The 12,505-nt window shown below is 33.2% G+C and overlaps 1 protein-coding gene across 1 annotated transcript in view; it reads left to right on the top strand.

Annotated features, from left to right (window-relative positions):
* LOC105618112 (monocarboxylate transporter 12) overlaps positions 1 to 12,030 on the top strand; it is a 26,961-nt gene extending 14,931 nt beyond the window's left edge. The window contains exons 2-11 of the mRNA XM_012199652.1: positions 7,789 to 8,092; positions 8,485 to 8,628; positions 8,714 to 8,919; positions 9,041 to 9,269; positions 9,603 to 10,060; positions 10,200 to 10,428; positions 10,523 to 10,698; positions 10,777 to 10,999; positions 11,113 to 11,360; positions 11,881 to 12,030. Coding sequence (XP_012055042.1) covers positions 7,789 to 8,092; positions 8,485 to 8,628; positions 8,714 to 8,919; positions 9,041 to 9,269; positions 9,603 to 10,060; positions 10,200 to 10,428; positions 10,523 to 10,698; positions 10,777 to 10,999; positions 11,113 to 11,360; positions 11,881 to 12,030 — 2,367 coding nt within the window. The remainder of the gene's footprint in view (positions 1 to 7,788; positions 8,093 to 8,484; positions 8,629 to 8,713; positions 8,920 to 9,040; positions 9,270 to 9,602; positions 10,061 to 10,199; positions 10,429 to 10,522; positions 10,699 to 10,776; positions 11,000 to 11,112; positions 11,361 to 11,880) is intronic.
* The last annotated feature ends 475 nt before the right edge of the window (positions 12,031 to 12,505 follow it).

The following is a 12,505-nucleotide window of genomic DNA, read 5'->3' as shown; positions in this document are numbered from 1 at the left end:
GAGAGAGAGAGAGAGACATTGGCACTAGCAGTATAGCAATTGCTGTCGAACTTAATTTGAAACTTTAAACCGTTTTTCTCAAAACCACATTTTCGAAATTAATGATCAAAATATCTCGAGAATCGCTGCATCAATCAAAATGAAATTTTGCAGGCTTGCTTAATATATAAAAATTTAGTGATCGTGGCTTTCCTTTTTTCGTTGCGTATTTTTATTTTTACAGATAAAAAGCGAGCGATTTTTTAGTCAAAAATCAGTACTTCAATTTTGAACAGCCACTATTTTGTTACAAATTAATTTTTCTATACAATGAACGATCGGGCATTAGATAATCTAATATATTATCTGAAGTTGCTAAAATTTTTTACTTCAAATAAACGAGCTCAAAGCTGGAGTGATCACCGCAAAACGTTCTTCTTAAAAAAATACATACTGCCGTTAGATCTTTAATATTTCCTTTATTTATCCATAATTTGCTGTTAAAAAAAATTACTGCAAAAAATTACTATATAATCTATAAATATATACATTTGAATATACATATAAACGTTTGTTTAAAACAGTTTTTTTTAAGATTAAAAAAAAAATTCCAGAAATACACATTTTTTTTCGACCTCACAGATGAGCTAATCCCTTAAATAATTTAAATAATTTAAATTTAATTACTTAATTTTAATAAATTAATTAAATTAATTAAATTATTTATAAATTTCAAGAAAGAAAAATCTAATAGAAAATATCATTTCAAGGCAAAGAATTGAAGCGTAATTCATTAAGAAGATTGTTAAATCGTAACATCAAAATTCCTGGAATACATTTTTAAATTTTAATAGTGAGAGATAAGATTCTCAAATAGTTTTCAAATCAAATGAAGAATAATAATCATTCAAACAAAAACAAGAAATAAAAAAGAATAAAATAGGAGGACAAGTATATCGAGAAAGTTGCCCAACGGAAAATCAGAATACAAATTTACTCAAATTCGACGAAATTAATCAAGGAAACGACTTGCGTGAGGAGTTCTGAGAATCCCAGGAGGCATTTCGCGAAAATTGTAATCGGCGCATCGAGAGCATCGCAAATATCATCCATCTTCGCTCGCAGGGCGCTCTCGTTGAATCAAAGAGGAGATTGAAGCAAGATCCCTCTCCCACTTCCACTGTCGACATCGCCGACGGGTTGCCGGGTATCGGCGCGGTGTGCGCTGCGCACGATGGCAGTGCGCTAAGTGAGCGAGTGCGGACAACGACGCGAGCGCGATAGTACAGTACAGGTCGACATGGCAGCGGATTACGACGAGTGATCGGCCACGACGGGTGGATTGTGGCGGGCGGAGAAGGTGCGAGAGAACGCGACGATAGACTAGGAAAGAGTCGCAGAAGAAACGTGAGTTTGCGATTTGGAGAACGAAGAGTGCTCGACGAGATAAAGTCGCTCTCTCACGAGCGAGGAGAGCGGCCGTCGCGCCTCGCGCCGCGTCGCATCGCGTCGCGTCGCGTCGCGTCGCGTCGAGCGCGCTCGAAAATAGAACGCGGTTGCGAGTGTTGCGATCGCGAGCGAACGAGCGCAACAGAGAAGAGAGAAGCGGGCCACAAGGGGAAGAGCTGAGAGAGAAAGAGAGTGACTGACGGTTTAAGCCGGTCGTAGGAATGTCGCGAGTGTCGCTCAACAAGTCGCAGTACGGCTCACGTCGCGTCCGCAAAATCAGCTCGGTACGGTTTGTATGGATACATGTTAATTATGGAGAGTGAAAGCATGGCCACCGTGTCGTTCAGTTAAGTGCGAATTCGCGTACCATCTTCCTTCTTTCCTTTCTTCATACTTGCTGTTTATCCTCCGCTCTTCATCTGATCTGTTTGCCTGACAAAATAATGGATACTTTCCAGTGAGAGGCACAGTGAATCATTTTATCTTTATTTGACAGGATATAATGATTCATTGTATTGTACTCTGGTATTTCTTTATCTTTTGTTACAAAACGTTCTGTCTACCTGAGTGACCCTCGCCCAACACAATGATCAAAGTGTCAACATTGAACAAAGTATGATTTAAAAGATCTGAAGGACTAGCGAAACATCTGTTGCATTTCTTTAAAGAAACGTCCCATTAATTCTTTCACGCCACTCCAAACAAATGGATTTTTGTCATGAAATGTTAGGTTTATCATACACTAGAGAAAACCTATACCTATAGAAAATTCCCACGGTACACGTTTCGTATTCCAACTCGTTGCTGAACGTTATTGATTTTTGCGTAACCGGACGTGCCAGTAATTCGCAGCGTAATTTGCGTGTCGGCCGCGCCGGAACAACGATCGCTATTTACGTGTCGTGTATATAATCATCGTGCTAGCGAAGTGCATTTTGCATGGCTCCTCTGTCGAGCGATGGAAAGATGACACGTGACTCAGCCTTGACAATCGGGGCCGGTTGATCGGCGGGAGAATAAGCGCCAATAGTTGCACTTCTAATACGCACGCACGTCTCGCGTACTTTGCATTACGACAATGCGTAAATTGCACGTACGTGTCCACGCGCGCGAGTATGTTAATGACGGTGTGTTAACAAGGTCGAATGAATCGCGAGGCGTAGCGCAGATTTTTCGTCGAGAGAGAAAGAGCGAAGCTTCGCGCCTTCCGTCGTCGGGTGGCGCGATCGGAATGACAGCGCGCGCGATCAGCTGATCAGCTGTGGCCTTCCTTTCGGCCGAGTCCAACTCTCGTGTCAAGCACGCGCGCGCGCTGCGTTTAAATTCGTCTTCGCGGCCGCGTGACACGGCGAGGTCGTTGATCCAAATTCATTAGCGTTGGGAGGCTCCATGGCTCGCGGTGAGATGTGAAGAAGCACGCATGCAGATGAGACCGCGATGATGATCTGATCGAGAAAAAAAATCAATATTTTGCACAATTTTCCAAGCGCAAAGTATCCCGCGAATAATTTTATTACACTGAGAATAAAATAGTTCATCTAACTAAATTAATTTAGTTTGTCTTTATTTTCAAAGAATTAATGTATTTAAATGAAATATATATATATATATATATATATATATATATATATAAAATATTTAATGATTAAATTAGAAGTAAAGATATATATAAAAATATAACCATACGTTTCAACCCCTATCGAGTCATTTTCAGTGTACAATTTAATGAAACTAAACTTGCGATGTTAAGGCGATTTTATTATTCCTTCTCGAATTTTATGTCCATGATGTTGTTCTTACTTCTCCATATCCTTCAATTGTTGCAGGCAGTAATGCAATTCAAATTCATCCATTGCAATTTCAAGATTAAAAGCATTCTCAGTATCTAAATTAAAATAACTATTGATTAATATTATATAATTTGATATCATATTGTATAACTTAAATCAATCTAAATATAAATTATTTGTACTTTTAATTGACTAGTATTTCCAAATTGCAATAGTTCACAATCACCGAGATATCAAAACAGAATAATTATATTAAGTACGTTATTTTCAAACAATTTAATAAACAATGATTACGGACAAGAGACAAAGATATTGTGTTGAAGAATATGTAGTGGAAGGAGAACATAGTAGTAATAGAAAGAAAAGAAGGAGAATTAATTAGAAAGGTATTACATTTAATTAAAATACATTTTTCCAATGAAAGAAATAAAGACAAATTAATTCAGTCAATAAATGAATAAATGATTTTTTTCTCAATGTGATGATAAAACACGACTGAAATTATACGAAATCTATGCGAGACTGCAAATTGAAATTATACACATGTTCATATATCGAATGATCAAAAGAACGATTTTGTTGAAATAGCTAAAAGTTTATTAAATCTGAAAGTATTTTTGGTCCATCTAGATATTTGTGTAGAAAACAGCACGATGAGAATGCTGAAAAATTTTTCATGCGTTATTCTAGCAATCAGTTTAAACGTCGTAATTATTTTTTTCTTACGTAATTATTTTGACAGTCTAAAAAAGAGGATGAGTAAAATTATCATTTAGCTTAAACGAGGGCATCTTTCTTTATGCATGTTTTTTTATATAAAACATTTTTTATAAAAAATATTTTTTTATGTATTGAATCATTTGCAAATTAAATGATTATTTTAAGTTGATCTAATGGGAATATGTTGGAATCGCATTAAAAATACCATAATTTCGTTAAAATCTGATCTTTAATTACAATTTTTAATATTCCCATTCATTTAACTTGAAATTAACGAAATGAAATTTGCAAATTATTTATTATATTAAAGAAAATAAAAGCATATATAAGGAAAATATCACTGCTTTAATCAAAATTAACCTATTTTATTTATTGTCCAAGACATTGAACAAAATAGCCAATTTTAGTTTAAGCGACAAAACCTTTTTTAAATATATTTTTTCGTACTTTTTGATGTGCTAAATCATTTGCAAATATTAAGCTAAACTGATAGAAAAATATTGAAAATTGCAATCAAAGATCAGATTTTGACAAAATGTTGTGCTACTTATAATATGATTTACAACATGTTTCCATCAAATCAGTTTGAAATTATCGTTTGCAAATGATTCAACATATTAAAAAATACAAGAAAACATGCATAAGAAAGGTGCCCTCGTTTAGACCAAAATCTGGTAATTTTATCCATCCTCCTTTACTTTCAAATCTATATCTAGCTAAATTTTTAGATATCTCGGCGAAACTACCCAATATTAGTTATTTTTAATTTCTTCTATAAGTCGCTGCTTCTACTCAATATGTCGTTAATTTAACAGCAATGAAAACAAATTAACTTTAACTTAAGAAAATATATCAAATTTGACTTAAACTTAATTTATTATTTACTGAACGTATGTTAATACGTTGTTTTGAAATTAATCACAAAAATGAATGAATTGGTTTACATTTTGATGTACATGATAGTTAAAAATAACAAAACGTTAAGTTGGATTATCATTGCTCTTTTGAGATCTAACAGTATATGAAACTCACACAAAGCAATTAAAATTATATATAGAATCCATAGAATAAAACTGCAATTGAAAAATTACACAAATTATATTTTATAAAAATATATTCTATATAATTATATAAAACAATATTATATAAAATGATAGTCTATTATAAGTTGTTCTTATTTTGTCGTGAGTTGTAGAATTACGGGCGTAAAACAAATTATAAATAATTCGAATAAATAATATTGTTTATTAATGACTGAAACTCCCCTTTGTCTTCTTTGTTTATTGAAGTAATTAATATTCGGACACTGCTTTCTCATTGATTCTCGTGGCTCAATAAGCTTGTGTAATTATTATAGAAACATCTGCGGGCATTAAAACGTCGTTGATTAGCCGCATTGCGTGGGTGCAGCTTGATATTTCTCTTTGTCGATTAGTATTAATAATAATAATACATCGATATTAATAAGTTTTTTTTTCCATTAAAGCCCAACATGATCGCATGTAATTACAGATTAAACAACCCAATGAATTATTCGGCAGTATTAACTAATTTGCAATAAATAATAATTAAATAAATATATATTATATTAATATATAATATTAATGAAAATAACATTAACTGATTAAATCAATATTTTTTGTGAATATCAACAGCTTCAAATCGACAATCTCTATTCGTAAAAAAACCTCAATTAGAATTTCAAATGCAGAGAATCGTTTTACGTTTTTAGATTACGTTTTCCGTTATACATAGAAAAATTTAAAAAATTCATCCTCTCTCTATAATTTAAAGTATTGTTTTTCATATAACGAATTGCACGTTAATGATATACCAATAAAGATAATTACATCTCTGCAAAATGCGGCTTGGATCGCAAACAACAGTTCCTTTATCGATTCGATCTTGGTGTTGCATTCTACATGAGCGACGTGTATCACCTTGGCCAGATGCATCCTTAGAAACTGATTAAGTCACAGTTAGCTATTTAATATCTATGCTGGCGTTTGCGTTATGAGATCATCCCAATGCGCGCAGTACGCGTTCTGTTCTCGTGTTACACTCTGCGATTAATGAAATCGTCGAGCCGTGGCGTACTGTTTTGCATATATGCGAATTCTTTAATTTCTTTCTCTCCTATTGTGCATGTGTAATAATCTCATTTGTTCCTGTTTTCAACATTATTTCTTTCGCGTAAAAAAAATGTTTCTATATGCGAGAGGCAGAAAATAATACAAATTATTATTTTGTCTCTCGCGTATAGAAACATTTTTTGCGCAAAATCCGAAAATATTATAAATAGGTTTTCAATTTATTTACTTATAATAAATTAAAAGATAAAAATAATTTTTTAAAAGCAATCATAAAGACAATTGAAAATATGGATTAATTTAGTTGTTATTTTAGGTTAAATTATTAATATGTCAAGTTAATTTTTGATGTATAAAAAATTAATTTTTATTAAAAAAAAACAATTTTGTTTGAATCTTATATATTCTGATTTTGCTGATTTTAAGATATTTATTATTAATGTTAATATCTTTTAAAATATATAAAGAACATATTGTATTTGTCGTGATTTATTAAATGATAAGAAATCTAATCGATTATATTTCGTAAATCAACGAATTAAACTTTAGAGAATGAGTATTTATGCACCAACACAAAAGCTTTTTCTTCGAACATTCAAGGTGAACAGCAAGTCTCATTCAAGGCGAATGCAACGCGTTTGTATCACGCGAGGTACAACATATCTCTCAATTACGTGTTTACTGGTTTGTCTGTGAAATTGTTAAAAGAATATATGATCCAAAGTATACTATCATGTAATTATTCACGCTAAATTATCACAAAGTAAAAAAATTAAATCGCAATGCATAAATGGACATTGTAATAATTGCCATATTTTAGCAATATATAGAGTATCTGGAAAATCAGCGTTAATACTTCGGGAAGTGAATCAGAACCCAAAAAGAAGGAAAAAAGCTATATAAACATAAATCCAGAAATAAGTCGTTTTCGAGTTATAATCACTTTTATGTTAAAAAAATTAAAATTTATTTTTCTTAATTACAATCATAATTTTTTTCATAGTGTTTCAATATAAATAATACATTTTATTTAAAAATTTTTTTTATTTTTTATTTTTTAATTTTTCGATATTTATAAATACGATTACTATATTATTTTTAGATAAACATAAACAGATATTTAAATAGAAATTAAATACAATGATCACCTTTAGCATGAAGGCCCTTATTTTTCTATCAAAAGAATTCCGATCTCTTTGAAAAACATTTGGATCTCTCTTTATTTCTTCGAATCCAGGGATTGTTTTCTTAAGTCAATATTATTGGGTGTATTTCTGTAAACTATTGATTTTTGATCCTAGATAAAAATTAAGTGGATTCATATCTGATCTTGGGAGCCAAGCAACTGAATTTCCATGTCCTATCCATCTCATAATTTCAATTTTTTAACATAAAAGTGCTTATAACTCGGAAACGATTTCCGGACTTATGTTTATATAGCTTTTTTTCCTTCTTTTTGGGCCTCGAATCACTTCCATATTGACGCCGATTTTCCGGACACCTTGTATATGCAAGCTATGCACGTATATTGCTAAAATTATGACATGAATAAGAAACAAGCATTTCACATTTGAAATGTTTTTTTCTCTCAGACATTCTTCTACACGCGATATAATATAATTATTTTCTAACGAATATCATCCTTAGATAAAATTTTATGAGCAGGATACTTTTACTTTACAATGTATTATATCATTTTTTAAGACATATCATTTGTTGAAACTAACACCAGTTATCATTGCATTATATTTTTCTTCCAGACGGAGAGCGAATACTCAGTAGAAGAACAAGCGAGATTAACAGGCACTGATGGACCAGGTGGCGATGAAGCTTCGCCTGAAGATGAGGGAGGTTCGCTCTGCGAGTATCACGACATACCACCACCGCCGGATGGCGGATATGGTTGGGTGGTGGTATTCGCATCGTTCATGTGTAACATGATAGTGGACGGCATTGCCTACACGTTCGGCGTCTTTCTGGGAGAATTCGTCAAGTACTTTGGGGAAGGAAAGGGCAAGACTGCCTGGGTTGGCTCGTTGTTGTCTGGAATGTACCTCAGCGCTGGTAAGATACACGAAATGCCTTTCTAATTTCGCTACTTGAACTTTAAAGTCTAGGATACGCCATCACCGTCGAAAAATATTGCAATGACATCTCCTTCGTAGGAAAAAAAAATTAATTTTTTCTTAGCAAAAATTTTATTATACTAAAAATTTAATAGCGAAGTACGAAACGAACAACCATATTTTTTGGACAAAATCCTCAAATATAAGTTTTATCTTGATGAAAGGAGATTAGATTGTGATCTTGTTGTAATGTTTTCGATAAAGTTCACACTAAATATAGTCATTAAAAATATAATTACTAATTAAATATAATTCTTAAAATAACTTCTATCGTGACGTATTGTTTATCGCTGTACATATACATTATATGTTAATTTTTCTTCGTCGTAGGCCCCATTGTCAGTGCTTTAACGAATAAATATGGCTGTAGAGCAGTATGTATGGCAGGAAGTTTCTTAGGCGCCGCCGCATTTGTACTTTCGACGTTTTCAAGCAGTGTAAATATGCTTATGATGACTTATGGTATTATGGGAGGTATGTAATGATCTTTTGATCAGCGTTCTTTGAATTTTTTTGACAATTCTTTTTATTCTTCACGTATCTACAATTATTCTTTTAGGAATTGGATTCGGTTTGATATATCTACCCGCAGTAGTTTGTGTAGGCTATTACTTTGAAACCAAGAGATCTCTAGCTACTGGCATCGCTGTGTGCGGATCGGGATTCGGTACGTTCGCGTTCGCGCCTCTTGCAACTATGTTGCTGGAGGCGTACAGTTGGAAAGGAGCAAACCTAATCCTGGCTGGCCTCATCTTAAATTGCGCAGTAAGTAAACAGTGAAATCACTCGCTGCTCCTCGCTGCTCTGATTGTGCAGGGAACACAAAGCTTTAGATTAATCGAGATGACATCTCGTATATCTGATAAAAAAAATAGATGATTTTTAGGTATTCGGTGCCATGATGAGACCTCTGGAATATCCGAAAGCTTCCTCTGTTAAGCCGTTGCTGCAAAGAATGGCCGAAGAAAAGAGATTTCAAATGGAACGTGGTAGTATCGGTGGCTCCTACTTTATGGTGCAGTTACCAGACGGATCCATGGAAAAGAGGATGAAAATGCCCATTAATATTGATCCCGGTGTTCATTCCAGCTTCAATTTAGACCAATTAGTGCCTGGTAAGGAACTCTGACCATCAAATTTGATATGTTTTGGTGGGACAGTGGAGTAAGTGAAATACACACAAAATATTGGAAAACTGAATCGATCATATATCTTACTAGTTACATCAGATACTTTCTTAAAATAAAGTAAAAATATTTTAATTGATTTCAAAATTTTTGAATTATTGAAAAATTCTTTTTCTAAAAACAGGAATTTAATTGTTTTAAAATCAATACTTATGTCGTTTCAATAAGTACAGGCGCGTGAGCTTTCCAAGTAATCAAAATAATAATACGATACTTCATTGAATGTAATATTAAATAAATAATATAAAAGTAATATTAAAGGAACTCCTTTAACACCAGTTCCGACGGTGCCAACCCTTCCCACCATATCTGAAGTGAAGGTACAAGAGCACTCATCTAGTGGACATACCAGTGATAGCGGCAGTATGGATTTAAAAAATATTTCCAATAAGTCCAAGAGTAAAAAAAGTATCGATGAAACCAAAGACACGAAAGACGCAGAGAAGCCCGAGAACGAGTTTAATAAGACGATAATCCCCAGAAATGCGTCACAGCCGGCTTTCACGACCCACGTTCAAGGTTTGCCTAAAAACGGCTCCGTGCCATTCTTTGACAGAATTCGTAAAACGAGTACCAGCGAACGCTACAAGCCTAGCCTTAGTGCAATAAAGAATTCTAGGACAACGCTTAATTCTAACGGAGATATCAGAAAGAGCTTGCATCTGAGACTTTCTACTAGCAGTATGTTGGGATCGCGAAATAATAATGCTGAGGTTGATGTAAGTCAGATATTTAACAGATTCAATTTTTTTTTTTCAATAGAAAATGTCTTTATTATTCTTTCTAAACAAGTCATTTGCATAAATATTTTTTAAATAATCTAATAACAAACATGTGCGTATCTTCTTTCGGTATTAGGATGGTGAGAGTATTACTTTTACTACCAGTAAAGCTAGTATCCAAAAAGAGAAACCAATGATTGTCCGTCCCTTATCGAGAAAGGATATTTTCTACAGTGGTAGTGTAGTCAATTTACCAGAATACCAAAGCCAGAAATCCCTTGCCAATTACCGTCAGAGTGTTGTATCTATTCCCAAATCTGTACGTGGTGATTTGAAAGACATCGATATCGAAAAAGCACAACAACGTATGTATACATTTTTTTTCATATATATATATATATAAAACTTAAACAATATTATTAAAGGCCAGAAAAATAACATAAATTTTAATTTTTTTAGAACCTTTATGTCCTTGTTTGGTATTGCCTGACTCGTTTAAGGAAGCTTTAGCGACAATGATGGATATGTCTTTATTGAAAGATCCTGTTTTCCTTCTAATTGGTATTAGCAATGTGTTTGGTATGGCTGGACTGTATGTTCCTTTTGTATATCTGGTAGATGCTGCGGTCTTAGATGTATGTTATTTATCAATCTTTAGTATATCACTGAATTATGCAATATCATGATTCAATGAATATTATTCCTTTTTTAAGGGAATTGAAAGCAATTCTGCATCATTTTTATTATCTATTATTGGAATAACGAACACCATAGGTCGTGTGGCTTGTGGATATGTTGCCGATTTTCCGCAAGTCGATTCCTTATTACTAAACAATATTTGCTTAATTATATCTACAATCGCAGTAGCCGCTACACCATTTTGTCATAGTTATGCCGCTTACATCATCATGAGCATATTTTTTGGGATAGCAATATGTAAGTATCTCAACTACGCAACTATTAAACATCCATTATTTCAGTTGAAATTGTCAAGTATGAAAATTTATCTCATTTTGAATATTTTTATTATCTTATGATTTGGATTTTAGCTGGATATATCTCATTAACATCGATCATCTTGGTGGATCTCTTGGGATTAGACAAGTTAACGAACGCTTTCGGCCTTTTAATTCTATTCAGAGGGGCTGCCGCTATAATTGGCTCACCCTTAGCGGGCGCTGTTTATGATGCAACGCAGAGTTATAGTATCCCGTTCTTCATGGCAGGGTTCTTCTTCCTTATGAGCACTATTACTAGTTTCATGGCCCCTGCTATGAAACGGTGTACTACACCGCAGGTAAGTAATCATATAATTTTCAATCTTTAGTCAGTATTTATAATTCGTTCTTGCTTCAAGATCGTTTTAATGACTTAAGATGCTCTAAGCTTAAGACTCTATAATTAGTTTATGACAATTTTTAAAAGGTACTTTTCAATCCTTGCCAATTTTTCAATGTTAAAGATGTTTCTATGTTGTAAAACGAACTTTTCAATCCTTGCCAATTTTTCGATGTTACTTAACCTTCAGAGGACGAGAGTCTATTTTTAAAATCTTAGAGCTTTTCTTAAATAAAATTTATTATAATTCATCATTTCGTTGTATTCCTTGCCTTAAAATATTGTTTTAGCATCACTATAGTAATTTTCTTTTGCTGTAAATATTTAATTATATCGTGACTTTTATATTTAATATTAGTTTTATTTAATATTTAATATTAATTCCATGGCCACATTTTTAATAAATGGTTTTTTTTGCACTAGCTTATAATAATATCGAATTTACTACGAAAATTATCAAATTATTTTACTTGTTGCAGACTCAACCTGTGATATTAGATACATTGACTCCAATCGACGAAGATATTGAAGAAGAGAATGAGGAAGATATACCGGAGATAGTAGAAACTGCGCCGTCACCCTTAGAGCCACCCGAGAAAGAGATCAAGCAAATAGAATCTGTTTTATAAATACTTCTGATCTTTTTTAAATGGATTATAAAAATCGCCTTCACTCCGAGCCACACTGTGATAGGGCTGCTACTTTTGAAGTCTTAAAAAAAAGGTACTTCTTTGTTACACACTTAATCGATAAAGCACAAATTAGTGGCATACATACCTGATGGAATTTTTTATCGTACTTACAGTTAGACTTGTACGTACTATTGAATGTTTGTCATATTATTTTTGTTTTTTTATCGGAGCGAATAAATGCGATATATACGTGAAAATGCCATCAGGTACAGATAATTACTTAGTTGCCTATATGTAATAGTGAATAATAGATAGAATGTTTTATTAACCTAATCAGTATCGATCAAGCAGTATATGTGTGTGTGTGTATGTGTGTGTGTGTGTGTGTGTGTGTGTGTGTGTGTGTGTGTGTGTGTGTGTGTGTGTGTGTGTGTGTGTGTGTGTGTGTGTGTGTGTGTGTGTGTGTGTGTGT

The sequence above is a fragment of the Atta cephalotes genome (genome assembly GCF_000143395.1).
Source record: "Atta cephalotes unplaced genomic scaffold scaffold00015, whole genome shotgun sequence".
Classification (NCBI taxonomy): domain Eukaryota; kingdom Metazoa; phylum Arthropoda; class Insecta; order Hymenoptera; family Formicidae; genus Atta; species Atta cephalotes.
Note: the sequence above shows the minus strand (reverse complement) of the source record. Positions and strands in the feature narration are given on the sequence as shown.